The 18,093-nt window shown below is 33.0% G+C and overlaps 2 protein-coding genes across 3 annotated transcripts; one reads left to right on the top strand and one right to left on the bottom strand.

Annotated features, from left to right (window-relative positions):
• On the bottom strand, positions 1 to 3,458 carry fam167aa (family with sequence similarity 167 member Aa). 2 transcript variants are annotated; one of them, XM_055172280.2, is made up of 3 exons: positions 3,277 to 3,458; positions 625 to 1,077; positions 1 to 527 (listed from the first exon to the last, which is right to left on the bottom strand). In XM_055172280.2, exons 2-3 carry the CDS (start codon positions 967 to 969, stop codon positions 267 to 269), a joined length of 606 nt encoding a protein of 201 aa, XP_055028255.2. In that variant the 5' UTR covers positions 970 to 1,077; positions 3,277 to 3,458; the 3' UTR covers positions 1 to 266. The 2 variants fall into 2 exon arrangements, with proteins under 2 accessions (XP_055028255.2, XP_055028256.2); XM_055172281.2 differs by lacking the exon at positions 3,277 to 3,458 and adding an exon at positions 2,106 to 2,184.
• Positions 3,459 to 4,093: 635 nt separating this feature from the next.
• On the top strand, positions 4,094 to 10,711 carry enpp4 (ectonucleotide pyrophosphatase/phosphodiesterase 4). Its single transcript, XM_055172277.2, has 4 exons — positions 4,094 to 4,254; positions 6,016 to 6,887; positions 7,921 to 8,091; positions 8,746 to 10,711. Exons 2-4 carry the CDS (start codon positions 6,047 to 6,049, stop codon positions 9,114 to 9,116), a joined length of 1,383 nt encoding a protein of 460 aa, XP_055028252.2. The 5' UTR covers positions 4,094 to 4,254; positions 6,016 to 6,046; the 3' UTR covers positions 9,117 to 10,711.
• The last annotated feature ends 7,382 nt before the right edge of the window (positions 10,712 to 18,093 follow it).

The following is an 18,093-nucleotide window of genomic DNA, read 5'->3' as shown; positions in this document are numbered from 1 at the left end:
AAGTCCCAGCTTTATTTATTTATTTTTTGTTAAATATCATGTTTCTCTCATGTGAAACGTATCATGAGATGTGATGCATCATTATACAATAAAATGGTTTGTGATCTTTATTTCATCTTTATTGAAATATCCAGAAAAAAATAGATTTAATCTGTACTAATATATTTAATCTATATAAAACATTCTAAATCATTTACTCGCAGTATTAAATGACCGATCTTAAACACAGATACATTACACACACAAGTGCACTTCCCCGTACACTTCTAACACAGAGAGAAACGTCTAGAATTAATGTTCATCTTGGTGACCCCAATGACTTTTAGTGGTGAGGAGAGGCCTAATCCAGGAGACATGGGGACTTCACATAAACCTGACATATCATCTTGCTCCTCCAGGTCAAACGTGGCATCGTTCAGCATCTTGCGATGTTGGTCGCACGTCTGCACGATTCTCAGATTGTTAATGTCACTGCGCAGGCGCATTAGCTGACGTGCCAGCTGCTGGTCCTGCAAACGCATCTCTGCCTGCGACACAGAAAGCAGAGAAGGTAAACTAACGGCTAACTTTCTGAGCCACTAATGGTGCCAAATGAAATGACTAACTAAGAACAAGTCAACTCACCAGCTCTTCCCTGAGCCACTCCAATGCTTGATCCATACTTTTAAATCCCATCATATTCCCTCCAGGATGCTTTACTTCATTGGACACACCAGTGCTCAGAGACGACTTTGACCTCCTTATTGGATCTGAGCTTCTATGTTCCTGTGATTGATTGGCCGTCGTCTCAGCATCTCTCAGCATCGCCTCCAGCTGAAATCTCCAGTCCAGATGAGAGGACATGTTGGTCTCAAGTTTGAGCTTCTCAGTCAAAGCTTTCAGACTGGAAAGGTGATCGTCCTTAGATGCTGCAATGCATTCTGGGTTTTTTAAGGTGTTAGCTGTAAATGACATTGTCAATGGCTCCATGTAGGTTGCTGGCAAAAAGGGGATTTAAAGAGTCCGATTTTCTTGTGGTTGTCCAATACAAACCAGCAGCCAGACTCAAATTCTGAGAATGGTTTAATATTTCAGCATCTGCAACAGAAATGCGAATAATATCACATCATGAAAATGTCTTTAATTTATTGAGCTTTATTTGTTAAACTGTCTTCTTGCATACAAACGTACAACTCTTCTTAATGTGACTTACACACCCGTAACAGAGACAGTTTATATACTGTGAACATAGTGTTTTAACACCTTTTACTAGTTAGTATTCTTTCATAAACTCTCATAGTTGACTTTTTATTTATTTATGCATTTGACAGATGCTTTTATCCAAAGTGACTTACAGTGCATTACAAGGTACCGTTTAATCCATTGTGCACTGTCTGGTAAACAACACCTATATTGCAAATGCTTTATGCACAAGTGACTCATTATGCATGCAAATCCAGCAATTATCACAGTCAATAATCTTAACAATTATCAAATCATTTATAATTTATATAACGCTTTCACACAAACAATACATTCCCATTTGCTCTTATGCAAAAACTATGAGAATAGGACTTCAGTACTTTCAGAATCTTAGGTGTGCAGGGTTTATAAATAAGCCCCGCCCTAAACACACGTGATTGGTTGAGCAAATGCTGCTATGACAGGCTGGTCGGGTTTAGTCAGGATGTTCGGGTAAGCAGAGGAATGTTTTGATAGCACTGTGTTTACACCTGTCTTCAGGAAACAACCTTAAAATATCCACCTTCAATTGTCTTTGCAAAGCAACCATCAGAGAAAATATTTGAATATAAAAACATTAGAGGATGTACCACTGGTACTGTCAATGTGAGAGACACTGAAACAGGATAGGGACCGAACTTGTTTTCATATTTTAAAAGAACTCCATCAAGAAGTGAAGTCTGGACTGTGGTTGAGTAATGGAACCAGGACACAGCAGCTGCCTGCTAAACTGGGAGCCCCCCGAGTCTCTCTGTCATTCCAGTTATTAACCAGTATAGACCAGTAATTAACACTCCCAACTGATCACTGTTAAATCAAATACGCAGAATGACTTCTTGCAAGTCCTGTTGAAAATCAATATTGACTTTAAATGAGAAACTTACATTGAGAGCGTGTGAGTTTTGTGGAAAAATCCAACTTAGTTTTAGGGAGAAAATGTTGGCTGGCGAAACAGAGAATCTACTGTGAAAAAAACAACAATGTCCATACACATGTAATGATTTCCCCACGGCTCCTGATTCTCAGCAATGCCTCAGTTACACTGACCCTCAAAATAAAGAAAGTTTGACACACATTCATATTTTTGGCATGCCTGTTATAGGCACACGCAGAGCTTCTGTCATGATACCAAAACAGCAACATTTACATGTATGGGGGAGTTTAACCCATGGGAACCCAAAACATGTTTAGCTCAATTTTGACCCAAAAAATCTTTTACATGCACTGCAGCAACCTATGAGACACTAATATAATATTTAATATTAAAAATAGGAAATATAATCTTTGACTGTCAATTTAATATTGAAACAAAAATGCAGTTTGCATAATACAAATATGAAGTTTAGATTATGAAGATGATCATGCATTAAAATGCTGAATAATGACAGATGAGAATATGAGACTCATGATACGCTGCAGGTTACATGTGTGATAACAATGATTATATTGACAAGTGTTTACAGCTATAATAACAACTTCATTCTAGGTATTTACTTTAAACTGCATACCCTACACTGTGTACTGCATACTATTTTAATTAGTATATCAAATAGTAAACATTAGACATTATTTCATGCTACTATGAATATTTCAGTATTGTATATGCAATGCATACCACAGTTTTGAAAATAAAAATAGACGTTTTATGTAAACAATGTGTTAGTTGGTTAGCTAGTTAAATAGATTATCTGATTTGTCACAATTGAAATGGTATGCATGGATACCACTGCATTCTGTATAATGATATTTTGTGCAGGGTGACATTCAGAAACAGAAAGTAAGAGAAAGTTATGCTTATTTAAACATAGCTCAGGTGACACGTAAGTAATGAAGTATTATGTTTTATGTTATATAAAGGTATTGGTTTATTAACAGCTTAAATAAAAAATCTTTAACTCTCTCAAAGCTTAGCAAACAAATAACATTAAAATGCATCTGTGACGTCATGTTTTAAAAGTAGCCCAGAAGCTAAGACAAGCAAACTGCGTACATACAGACAACATGATGTAGATGTATCATTACTGTATGTAGATAAATGTATGAATTATAACCTACCTGAAGCGAACCGCATTCAGTCACTGGCATTCAAACATTCGATCATCAGTGACTGCGCGTCTGTGTCGCGTACACAGAGCTGTTGATTGGTTGACGGGCTGATGATGTCACGGCTTCCTTCCGCACTGAAAGACGCGTCGCGCTTCGTTGACCCTGTCAAACAATAACTAAAGAAAAACATTCAGATTTCAGATATTGTCACTAATGCTCCTTTTGTCAGAGGGAAATAAACTCCTCTCCATGTACTGTAGTCGTGCAGTTATTATGGACCTACAATACAGGTCTAGAATGATGTCAATTTTTAACCCAAATTGTGCTATTTTAAGCAGACTCCGTACAAGTCCGTGCGTGCATAATCATGAATTGTATTATTTTTCTGTGTAGATGTTATGTTCACAAATGTAAATTACTGAACTGCAAACCTATACTTTGTGGTATTTTTTAAAAACAAATAAATGTCTTTTAAACATCCTTATCCATTTTTTTTATTATTGCTTCTTTCTAGCTGTCTTGTCTTGAGTTGTGGTTCTGTTTTTTTTATATATATAATATTAATAACAACGTATTATCGTAGCGTATGTGAATTGTTTGTCGCAACAAAAACCTGTACTAAATTCGTATTAAATATTACCATTCTTTGATTTTTTAGTATTTGAATGTCGCTTCTTTGACACTATTATATGTTCTGCGGTTATGCCCTCACAAAAATGGCAGATTTTAAAAGAAAAATGAAACGCATTTGTGGTGGAGCACCTGCAGTGGGAGGTCCCTCGTTCTGTTCCGCGCAATTCCATTGGCTATGCGCCCCGTCAGTCACGCCATGACGTAATGCGTCCAGTGTGTTTGAGGAAGCGGGAGAAACTGCATCAGAGGAACAAATCAGTCAGACTTTATTAATCGTAGAGTTTTATTTGCGTTGGTTTAATGTTAGTACAGTTAAAAGTTTTACAACATTGTCCAACGTCTCTAACCGAAAAGGTAGGTTAATGTTTGTCTATTCTGTTTGTGTTTCAAATGTGTGAATTTGCGCAAAACCTCCTTCATCGATGAGCTAATAACACACAGTCATTATTGTGACTGACTGATCACTGCGACATTCAGAGTTTTATCATTGTTGTTCAAACACTGTCATTTGTTGTGAATAATCGAAGAGCTAGTATATATAACAAAGTATGACATCAGTATATGAATAATCAGTTTTATTTACTATTACATTGTATTGATGATATGTATAAGATGACCTTTAGTGACGTTAGATACTGTACTGTGTGTGCACCTGTTATACGTGAATATTGGGGTTACAACGGTTACAACTACGATGTGTTTTTCTAAAGCTTCCTGTATCACTTCCTTGTATTAGCAAACATCAAAGTTTTGCTTAGTATTAATAATATTGTTAATAATAAATGATAACTAATGCTGTTTTTTATTAAGTCAGAGCATTAGGGAGTATACAGGTTAAGTATATAGTCTTACGTGTATATAGCCTTTAACTTTCATTAGACAACATTTTCTAACATTGTCTAGACAGCCTGATGAACAAATGTTCATTGTTGTCATGTGTTCAGACTTTACTGTTTAATGACAGGAATCTACACAAATACATAAGGAAAAAAATAAATATATATATATATACATATACACACACATACATACATACATACATACATTTCTATAATCGTACTGTATGTAATGATGTGCTATTAACATAAATATGTTTATATGTATATGAATGTATGTGAGTTACTGGTAGCTGCGTTATTTGTTATACAGTTTTTACAGAAATTCATAGACAATTACAGTAGTCACAAGTTAAAGGGGACATTTCACTAGACTTTGTTAAGATGTAAAATAAATCTTTGGTGTCCCCAGAGCACGTATGTGAAGTTTTAGCTCAAAATATCATCTAGATAATTTATTATAGCATGTTAAAATTGCCACTTTGTGGGTGTGTCCTTTAAAATGCAAATGAGCTGATCTCTGCACTAAATGGCAGTGCTGTGGTTGGTTAGTGCAGATTAAGGGGCGGTATTATCCCCTTCTGACATCACAAGGGGAGCAAAAATTAACTCTTTCGCTGCCATTGACTCGTCAATTAAGAGAAATCGCTTTCCTGGCTATGACGAGAATTTCCGTCTTTCAGCAATACCGCTATTATCCACCAGGTGGTGCACTTCCACAACCTATACAACCCGGAAGTAGCGCCTCACATGAAAGAGAAAGAACTCCGTGTATGTTTTAAAGATCGCTCTCTTTTTGAAGAAACCTTTCCATATTTGAGAGGTGATAAAAAGAGAACTAATGAAGGTAGGATGGAAAAGTTTTTTTTTGTTTGAAAGCAGAGGGTCTGTTCTTTCATTTGATATATTGTTTGTTTATATATTTAAAAAACATTTTCTGGAAGGCATTAAACTTTTGTGAAAATCATGAAAAATGTTTTTTACCCACTTGCAGAGAATGATCTACCAAAACTTATTTACTTGGTTGATCTTTTTCACATTTTCTAAGTCGATAGAAGCACTGGAGACCCAATTCTAGCACTTAAACATGGAAAAGGCAGATTTTCATGATATTTCCCCTTTAAGTAGTGTTTAAGACTGGTTAGTACTGTTTATAAGGAAGTTATGGGTTAGAACTAATGACAAGTTGGTTTGCTGGGTTAAAACAGTTCATACCATCTCATGAAAGGCCTTTCAGTGTTATTCAGTGTCTAACATTAATAGTTTTTTATATTTTCAGTGAAAGAATTAACCCCTGGTTGCACAGGAGGATGCAGATCAGCGGTTATCTGTGCGTTCTTTTAATCTGGTGTGGATTAACCTCTTCTGCGCCGACTGAAAATGGAACGGGATCTGGCGGCGATAAGCCCCCGCTCCTTCTGGTGTCATTTGATGGCTTTCGAGCGGACTACCTTAAAAAATACACATTACCTAATCTTGAGAAGTTCTTCTCTTACGGTGCGCTCGTAAAGGAACTGACCAATGTTTTCATCACCAAAACCTTTCCCAATCATTACAGCCTGGTCACGGGTCTGTACGCAGAGAGTCACGGGATTCTTGCTAGCATGATGTACGACCCGGTGTCGAACATGAATTTCTCTCTTCAAAACAGCTCTGATCCTTTCTGGTGGAATGAAGCCAAACCGATCTGGGTGTCCGTGGAGGAATCTGGGTACAGAGCGGCATCTGCTATGTGGCCTGGAACAAACGTAAAGATTCAAAATCACACATTAGAATACAAATTTGACTACGACCCAAACGTGAGCTTCAGAGATAGGCTGGGAAACTTGACGGGGTGGATGACGGAGAACAAATCTGTGAAGTTTGCCTCTCTGTACTGGGAGGAACCGGATCGCAGTGGCCACCGGTACGGACCAGAGGACAGCACGGAGATGACCCGGGTTCTGCGGGAGGTGGATAATCTTGTAGGTGTGTTGATGGACCATCTCAACAAAACTGGATTATGGGGGAAAATAAACATTATCATCACTAGTGATCATGGTATGACTCAATGTTCTGAAGATCGACTTATTAAACTGGATAATTGTGTCACTCCGGACAGTTATCGTGTGGTGGATCTCACTCCTGTAGGTGCCATTATTCCACTGACAGGTACTTATTTGTCATATAAATTCAATGCATTATTACCAATATTTTATTTGTAAAACTATGCATGGCACAGTGAACTGAAACTTTGCTTTACATTTAGATTATCTGCATTGTGAGTCATTTAGAGCTTAGGGTTTCAAACTTTTTGTCAGCCGAACCCCCTTGAACTAAATTATTTACTTGAAGTACCCCCTAAAATTTGAAGGTAATATTTCAGTAATTTAATAGCACAAAAGTTTATGTTTGCATAATATATGTGTATGTCCTGTGTGTTATTATTATGCATATATAAATACCCACACATTCATGTATGTATTTAAGAAACATTTACATGTGTATATATATAAATTAATATTTTGATATATTTTATTTAAACAAAAAAATGGATATATAAAAACATTTTTCTTAAACTTATACATGTATGTGTTTTTATATATACATAACAAATACACATAAGACACACACATACTGTATTATGCAAACCCAAACTTTTATTTTGTATGCGATTAATCGTGATATATCGTTTGATGGCACTTTTATTTTGTATGCGATTAATCGTGATATATTGTTTGACGGCACTATTTTTTATTAGTTTTAAAGTTTTTATCAGAAGTATTTTGCATATGTATTGTTTTTATAACCTAATATTGGTATTTTCTTTTATTGGTACATAAAACTTGTCCATTTTGCACGAGTTCTCAGTTTTCTGACATATTGTAGTGTTGTATAATGGTCACATGACACAATGCAGATTAAACAAATGTTTTTTAAGTAATATTTATTTTAATAATAATTTATTTTATATTATCTTTTTATTTAGATTTCTATTTTAAAATTATGTATTTAAAAATTTATGATTTAATTGTATTTCATTGTTTTTCATTAACTCAGTTTGGAAATCCCTGATTTAAAGATTAAGCAATCTTGGTTTTTTCCTGATGGTTGATGTTGATTTTATTGTCTTTATCTGCATTATTTTGAGTTTGAAATGTTTTCATCTGAGCCTGATTGTGTCTATTCTGGATTTTTCACACAGATAACTTGACTGTATATAAAAATCTGTCCAGCTGTCATGATCACATGAAGGTTTATTTAAAGAACGATCTTCCTGATAGACTACATTATAAAAACAATGAAAGGACGCAGCCAATCATTTTGATTGCGGATGAAGGCTGGACGATTGTCAAAAATGGCAGACTTCCACGATGTAAGTGTTTCCTGAAACAACTTTGATCTTAGTTTCTCACCTTTGTCGTTATGTTGAGTTTTGCCAAAGATAGTAATAATGTAATAACACAATCTCATGGCATTTTGTACATATTTATTTTTCGAGGTGGCTAAATGGTATGAATTCTTACTTATAATTGTGGTTTTTTTTTTAGAATAATTGTACGTTTTTGTACAATTCACTTGGTATGAATTCATGCAAATATGTACGAATTTCTGTGAGATCAGGTTGGATATAACAAATTGAACACTGCTATTACTATGAATGGGTGAAAGTACATTGCTCAATGTGACCGCTTTGGCAATGGAAGTCCCACCTTTCAGTTAAAAAAACCAATGATTGGTCGATAAAGACTTACGATTCTCTGCGTATCTTATACAAAGTCTTGTGCAGCGTTTGCCAAGGTTTAAAGGAGTAGTGCACTTTAGTAAGTCAATGGGCCCCATCTTTATTGTATTTTTTCCTACTATGAAAAGTCAATGGACCCCATCTTTAGAGTGGACTACTCCTTTAATTGCAAACATGGCCGCTGAGTGGTACGACTTTTTTAAAGAGACATTGGTGTTAAAATATTGTAACTTTTGCTCAACATTTGCTCATAAGCAGTAACTTATTTGTCTCTTGTTTTTGCAGTGGGCGATCATGGTTATGATAACACCCTTCCCAGCATGCACCCCTTCCTGGCCGCCCAAGGCCCTGCCTTTCGCAAGGGCTACAAGATGTCAAGTTTTAACAATGTGGATTTGTATCCTCTCATGTGCCACCTCGTCGGCATCCTTCCTGAGCCCAACAACGGCAGCTTTGCACACGTGCGCTGTATGTTAGTCAATGAGCAATGCAATGAGCTGGCGTTAGCAGTGGGCGCTGTGATCGGGGTCTTGATCATCCTGACCACCTTTACCTGTCTGTTCAGACTGATGAAGAACAGAGACGTTTCCTCTCCGCGTCCATTTGCACGCTTGGAATTAGAGGATGATGATGACGATGAACCTCTACTGCAATGAGGGACAACATGCATGTACGCGTTTAGGACGAAGAGGATTTCAATTGATTTATGCACATGCAAAATGTAAAAAGAAAAACGTTTTGTCATTTACTTGTTCTAAAGATGAGGTTCAGAATGACGTGTCTGCATGTAGTGACATGACCGCAAGTAATGACAAAACTTTTTTAGGTGGACTTTCAATGCCACAAATGGTGCAAGAATGACAATCATATTGAAAGGTTAAAGAAAAAATTCAGCACAGTTACAGAGCCAGAAAACAAATATATTGCACAATAATGATTGGTCATTATTAGCACTGAAAAACAAACCAGCTGCTCTCATTTTTAGCCATGATAAGTAAAATATGCTTATGAGGTCATTGTCTTCAATATCCTGTAGCATCAGCTATTCAATTGTTTTAAACTTTTAAAGCTTTTTCGTTTTAGTGCTAATATTTTAACACAAACATAAATGTTGCAAATAATTAAGAAACCGCCTAAAACTATTGTTTAACAATACGATACAATAAATGATCTGATATTCTGTTTAACAAGCATGTAGCGCTAACACAGATTAAAAAACAAACACATCGCGCAACTTAAAAATATTATTATAAGCATATTTCTAAAAAGTGATGCTTTGCATTTTGTAACTATGCATAATATGTTACTAGTCGAGTTATTGACTTGATCACGCTTTAACTTTTCATAAGATGTAAAGGAGACGAACACGAGCAATAATAATAATAATAAGAATAGCTTTTCTGTTTGAAACCTTACTTGAAAACACACTTTACTTGTAATGACTATGAATTGTTATTTAGTAAATGACTCTGTATATCTGTTGTCACTACAGGAAATGCACAAGAGACTTCATTTAAAGAATAATTTCTTGTCATTTTATTCTTTTAAAAGAGGCATTGTCTTTACAATAGAGACAGATATGTTGTTTTATTTGTACAGGAATACGTCTCACATTTCTTTTTATAACCCTACAGATGTGTGTTTTGTTTTTTTGCTTTTATATTATAAGATTATGCATGATGTAAGAAGGTTGAATGTTTAACTGCACTGCACATAATGTAAAGTTAGTTTTGCTTTTGTTGCTTATTGCACATAAGGGTTCAGAAATCTTTTTACGGGACAAGGTAACCTGACGCTTCTGATGCTGTTATAAGGTGTTTTGTTATGCGTGATAATGAATGTGTATAGTTAAGGAAATTGTATTTTTCTATTTAATTGATGCTAGGTGTGCTTTTCTCATTTTTGTTGCTGGTTATATTGGGAAATAAGGAAATAATGTCGCTTTTTACTTTGTGTTTTAATTATGAATGTCATGCATTGAACTTTGAATGTGACTTCACAAAGCAGTTTTAGGACTCCTGCACTGAACTTTGGCTCAGGTTTTAATGAAAACCTGTTATTGAGTTACTGAATTAAATTTATTTATCATTGCTTATACAGTATTTCATTATGAAATGTTTGTGGCTATGAATCCAAAGCTTTCACATTTATTTGACTATGCAAAGCAAAAGCTAGAAATCATTTTTTTTTCACACAAATTGGCTAATGGTATTTGTCAGCTGAAAATCAAATAAAACATCTATTTCAGGTATTCAACGGGTGATCTTGTTTTAGTGAACAATGATTAAATGTAATGTTACTGTAGCTATTATTTTTTTTAAACAGGGAATATTGCGCTTATTTTTAACCTAATTCTGGACAAATATTGGACAGAACACATGTTGGGTTAATAAATAAATCTATGGGTTGTTTCAACTCATGGTTGGGTAAACAACAACCCAGCATAGGTTTATTTATACCCAAGATGTGGTCTAATATTTACCCAGCATTCATTGGGTTAAAAATAACCCAGCAGAATTTAGTGTGTAACAAAGATCAAGTCAGAATTAACAAACATTATTTTTAATGGTGTGTTATATTTTTTTTAATAAATTATAAAATAGGGCTGCAAAATGATTAATCGCGACTAATCGTTTGCAGAATAAAGATTTTTGTTTACATCATATATGTGTGTTTACTGTGTATAATTTTTTTTATTTATATATAAATACACACACATGTATGTTAAGAAAATGTTTTTAAATATAAAGTATTTATAATTATATATAATAAAATTAGATTTAAATATAAATAAATAAATAGATAAATACATTAAAATATATATATATATATATATATATATATATATATATATATATATATATATATATATATATAATATATATATATATATATATATATAATATATATATATATATATATATATATATATATATATATATATATATATATATATATATATATATATATAAATAAAAATAAATAAATAAATAAATAAATAAACAAATATATATAAATAAATATATATATATATAAATATATATAAATATAAATATATATATATATATATATATATATATATATATATATATATATATATATATATATATATATATATTTGTTTATTTATTTATTTATATATACATAATATTTGTTGATTGACTGTGTAAAATAACAAAAACTTTTATTCTGCAAATGAATATTTGTGACTAATCATTAGGCAGCACTAATTTTATTTTTAATTTTAAGTTTATATTTTATTTTGTCGGTGTATGTGTGTTTATGGATCCTGAATTAACCACTAGGGGTCACTCTTCATAACAGTGTTTGTGATCAACAGATACATATAATAATGAACAGGATCTTTATATTATCATGGTTTATTGTGCTTAATCTAACCTGTTGTGCAAATACCTATTCAGTCACGTAGTGTTCAAAAGTATTTGTGAATGTGCTGTTATGAGGTCAGCAATCCCACATAACAGCTTCTATATTTAGACTATACTCACAGGAATGTTTTACCCATAACCCACCCTGTTTCTCATCACACACGCGCCCCATGTGTTAAGAATACGGGTTCAGTATGAACTTTTCCAGTAAGTGTCGTCTGGGTAACATACAGTACAGTCATCTCTTATTCAGGAAATACACTAAAGTGGATCAAAAGAGTTGTCTTAAGACAAGTACAAGTTAAGATAACTTTCATGAAAGTTTTGATCCACTTCACATGTTTACTAGTATAGTTTTCTGATATACAGGTATGGCAAGCCGTTTTAACTTTTATTCGTTGTGTTCTTGATATCAACAATTCAATTTTCACTAGTTAAAATTTTGATTCTTGACATCAGAAATCACATTTCTACTAGTAACAATGGCAATTCTTGTTATCAACAATTACGTTTCCACTAGTAACAATGTTAATTCTTGATATCAACAATTTAATTCTTCATATCAACAATTCAATTCTTCATATCAACAATTCAATTCTTGATATATGTAATTGTATTTTCACTAGTGAAATATCACCATAGGCTATGGCAAGCCGTTTTAACTTTTATTCATTCGTAGGATATGAATTTGTGATATCAACAATTCAATTTTCACTAGTTAAAATTGTAATTCTTGATATCAGATATTACATTTCTACTAGTAACAATGGCAATTCTTGATATCAACAATTACATTCCCACTAGTAACAATGTTAATTCTTGATATCAGCAATTTAATTCTTGATATCAACAATTACATTCCCACTAGTAACAATGTTAATTCTTGATATCAGCAATTTAATTCTTGATATCAACAATTCAATTCTTGATATCAACAATTCAATTCTTGATATCAACAATTCAGTTCTTGATATCAACAATTCAATTCTTGATATCAACAATTAAGTTATTGATATCAACAATTAAGTTATTGATATCTGTAATTGTATTTTCACTAGTGAAATGTCACCATAGGTTGCCATTCAAATTCAATTGTTGATATCAAGAATTACACTTTCACTAGTAACAATGTTAATTCTTGATATCAACAATTCAGTTCTTGATATCAACAATTAAGTTCTTGATATCAACAATTAAATTCTTGATATCAACAATTCAATTCTTGATATCAACAATTAAGTTCTTGATATCAACAATTACATTTCCACTAGTAACAATGTTAATTCTTGATATCAACAATTCAATTCTTGATATCAACAATTCAATTCTTGATATCAACAATTCAATTCTTGATATCAACAATTCAATTGTTACTAGTTAAAATGTTAAGTCTTGATATCAATAATTCGATTGTCACTAGTGCCAATTTTAATTTCTGATATCATGAATGGGATTGTTACTAGTAAGAAAGCCATTTTAGATATCTGAAATGATATTGATATCAGAAATACAATTTCAGATAACAGAAATTAAGATTGTTACTAGTGACAATCGAATTATTGATATCAAGAATGAACATTTTAACCAGTAACAATTGAATTCTTGATATCAAGAACTCGATTGTTGATATCAATAATTTAATTTTTGATATCAAGAATTGAATTATTGATATCAACAATTAACATTGTTACTAGTGGAAATGTAATTCTTAATATCAAGAATTGAATTTGAATGGCAGCCTATGGTGATATTTCACTAGTGAAAATACAATTACATATATCAAGAATTTAATTGTTGATATCAAGGATTGAATTGTTGATATGAAGAATTAAATTGTTGATATGAAGAATTACCATTGTTACTAGTGGAAATGTAATTGTTGATAGCAAGAATTGCCATTGTTACTAGTAGAAATGTAATTTCTGATGTCAATAATTAAAATTTTAACTAGTGAAAATTGAATTGTTGATATCAAGAACACAACGAATAAAAGTTAAAACGGCTTGCCATAATAGGCTGCCATTCAAATTCAATTCTTGATATTAAGAATTACATTTCCACCAATGTTAATTGTTGATATCAACAATTCAATTCTTGATATCAAGAATTAAATTATTGATATCAACAATCGAGTTCTTGATATCAAGAATTCAATTGTTACTAGTTAAAATGTTAATTCTTGATATCAATAATTCGATTGTCACTAGTAACAATGTTAATTTTTGTTATCTGAAATTGTATTTCTGATATCAATATCATTTCAGATATCTAAAATGGCTTTCTTACTAGTAACAATCCCATTCATGATATCAGAAATTAAAATTGTCACTAGTGACAATCGAATTATTGATATCAAGAATTAACATTTTAACTAGTAACAATTGAATTGTTGATATCAAGAATTGAATTGTTGATATCAAGAATTGAATTGTTGATATCAAGAATTGAATTGTTGATATCAAGAATTGAATTGTTGATATCAAGAATTAACATTGTTACTAGTGAAAATGTAATTCTTGATATCAACAATTGAATTTGAATGGCAACCTATGGTGACATTTCACTAGTGAAAATACAATTACAGATATCAATAACTTAATTGTTGATATCAATAACTTAATTGTTGATATCAAGAATTGAATTGTTGATATCAAGAACTGAATTGTTGATATCAAGAATTGAATTGTTGATATCAAGAATTGAATTGTTGATATCAAGAATTGAATTGTTGATATCAAGAATTAAATTGCTGATATCAAGAATTAACATTGTTACTAGTGGGAATGTAATTGTTGATATCAAGAATTAAATTGCTGATATCAAGAATTAACATTGTTACTAGTGGGAATGTAATTGTTGATATCAAGAATTGCCATTGTTACTAGTAGAAATGTAATATCTGATATCAAGAATTACAATTTTAACTAGTGAAAATTGAATTGTTGATATCACAAATTCATATCCTACGAATGAATAAAAGTTAAAACGGCTTGCCATATACAGGTATGAACCATGCAGTGATTTACTATGTGCACAAACACCTCTCCTAAAATCTTAAAACTTCATACACAAAACCAAAACTACAAAAACATCAAAACAATTTTGAATAGTGTTCAACTGTAATATTTTGTTTATCCGATTGCAATCTTTGCTTTCCAATGCCCTATAAATGCAATTTCACAATTTAAAGTAATTTAACATAATTTAGCCTCATCTGAAAAAGTTTTAGTCATGATGCAAAAAACCTACGATAACATTAATGTTGTAAATATATTATTAACTATTTTATTTCAGTTTTCTTAACTTTCATTTTGAAAAGCCATGTTGTCACAGTCCTATGACAGATCCATACTCAGTGACTTGACAGTAAGAAGTGAAATATGATTCATCATATTTTTATAAAGGAGTGAGTGAGAGACATGCAGTGGTGTAGGTCAGTGATTCCCAACCGGGGGTACGCGTACCCCAGGGGGTACGTGAAGAGTTTCCAGGGGGTACGCGAAAAGATTTGCATTTTGCTCTGATCTCATTTACTTTTAATAAAAATGTCTTTCGTTTGTCCAGTCATTGACCTACGACTGATTTTTGTGAGGAAAGCATTGTAAAAAGGACAACTTTGTAATTTTAATCTTATCATTCATATAATTAGCCGTCAAGAGTAAATGCGCTGCATGATCCAAAACGCAATAGCGATGTCCAACTCAAGAACGATCTGACTATTTTTAATGAACCTGAATAGTTTCTAAAGACACAAAGTTTATTAACTATAATTAATGTTTAAATAATGTCATAATATTCATTCCCGCTGCCGTTGCACTTTCAAATTATGCAAAAAAAACTTTTGCATTGTTTTTGGCTAACATATTTTGTCCCGTATGATGTCTTATAAAACGGCCAGTTCTGGTTCTTCATTCTGATTGGTTGAAACGCGTTCTCAGCTGTGATAAAACTCACCGGTAAACCCACGGCTCAAACCGTATTACATAGCTTGTATCACTGCGCCACTGTTGTTGTGTACTGTAGAAAATAACTGTCAAAATGTCGGATTTTGTTGTCAATTTTGATTTATTGGGCGGGCTAATTATATTATATTGTATTAATTATAATCCTCAACAATTGAACAATTAATGGCGATATCCAGATAAGTGTCAATCAATATTGTTGAGTTTTCTTGTTGATTATGCTTCCGTGAGGAGTAGTTGTACCGTATATTATCCACTGGGTGGCGATCTTACACAAACACTGATGCTTTCACTCAACACTTTAAAACTCAAGTGTATTTTTTGATCAGCGATCTGAATCGGATCTCTAACAAAAGTCATTCACAGAAATGGAATTATCCCAACATTTTGCTCGAAATTTGAGAGGATAAAAGAACAATTGAAGGTAGGGTGAAACGTTTTTATTTTGTTGTTTGAAAGCAGAGGGTCTGTTCTTTCATTTGATATATTGTATGTTTATATATCTAAAGAAGAACATTTTTCTGGAAGGCATTCATGTTTAACTAAAGCTGGGTGGCAACTCTTTTAAAAAACGCTGGCAGGGAAAGTGTTAAGCATGCTTCCAAGCATATTTGATCCACACGTCAACAGTTGCACGGTATAAATGTTAATGTATAAATTAGATGAATGTTAATTTATGAAAATAAACACCACAGTCTTAATGAATCATATTTTCATTGTGTCTTTGCTCCGTCGGTTTTGCTTGGGAACCGCTCTGTTGCAGACACACTTGAGTCTGAGGAACTACTTTGTTTGGCGGAAGACTAATATCTGTACTAATATAATTACAACTTATTTGCTGTGTTTTATTATATGAAATCCTGCTATACATAATTTGAAGCAACCGTTTTATAAATGCAATAAGCCCCGCGAAGCAGTGGGTTACCAGTGCATTTTATAACGGCTAAGGGGGTTTTAGGCACTCCGCTTCGCGTCGTGCCTAACAACGCCCCTTAGCCGTTATAAAATGCACTGGTAACCCACTGCTTCTTGGGGCTTATTGCTTTATTTTGTATTCATAGAGAATGCCTTAACACATTTTGTTTCTCTTTATATTTGAACAGAATAATTTAACTTATTTGCACACTTTAATTATCAGTAACTTAAATTGAGATTTTAGTAAATTTACGGCATTTACTAAAAAGGACGTGAGAGCTCAATTCCAAATAAGCGCCGGAGTTGAAAATTTGCGTGTGATTTACTACAAAGGCGCAAATAAAATACACAGGCACAATAATGACATAAGCACATTTCTCTAATGACCACTGCAATCTACTAAGAGCAGCGCAAATTAGTACAGGGTCGCAAATAAGAGACCTCGGCAGGACATCGCAATGAAAATGCGGACTGCGGAGTGGGAAATTCCAGCTATGTAAAAGTACACTATGAACCGGAGGACGAAAGATGAAGGGTAAAATAAGTTTGAAATACCTGATTTTACTTCTCCTCGTGACTTCTCCTCCTCTTTTCTCCAGCAAATTAAACATAGCATGGCTTGGCAAACTATATATTTATTTTAAAGTATGTTCCTCTGGCAAAATGTAATACTCTCCTCACATTAATGTTAATGTAGGAAAACTTCCATAAATGCATATGCAATAAGGTCGCAAAAATAACACATTTTCAGAGCTAAATATCTACTGTGTGTCTTTAGTAAGTTCAGTCGTTATTTAACGCCAAAATGATGGTTTGCGCAAGCTGTTAGTAAATCTGGCCCTTAAAGGGGTCATATGATGAATTTTTTTAATTTGTAAAATAAGTCTTTGGCGTTCCCAGAGTCCATATGTGAAGTTTTATCTCAAAACACCCTACAGATAATTAATTATAGCATGTCAAAATTGCCATTTTGTAAGCCTGAGCAAAATGTGCCGTTTTTGGGTGTGTCTTTTAAAATGCAAATGAGCTGATAAAATGCAAACACTGATCGCAATGGTAGTGGTTTGTTGAAATAAACATGCTTCATTAGTCAGTGCTTTTTACTTTAATGTTTAAAATTAATTAATTAATTAAAATGACTAATTATTTGTCTTTAAAACACAACTTTGGTTTAGTTTTGATGAAGGGGTACTTGAGCCTTACTGATAGGGCTGTGGGGGTACTTAGGGCTAAAAAGGTTGGGAACCACTGGTATAGGTGACACTAAACTCCTCCCTAAAGCTCCACATGGAGGTTATTTTTGTCCTCCTCTGACAGTCAGAGTCTCTCTCTCTCTCTCTCTCTCTCTCTCTCTTTCTCTCTATCCT

Source organism: Misgurnus anguillicaudatus, chromosome 7 (genome assembly GCF_027580225.2).
Source record: "Misgurnus anguillicaudatus chromosome 7, ASM2758022v2, whole genome shotgun sequence".
Taxonomy (NCBI): domain Eukaryota; kingdom Metazoa; phylum Chordata; class Actinopteri; order Cypriniformes; family Cobitidae; genus Misgurnus; species Misgurnus anguillicaudatus.
This window is presented reverse-complemented; position numbering and strand designations above follow the sequence as displayed.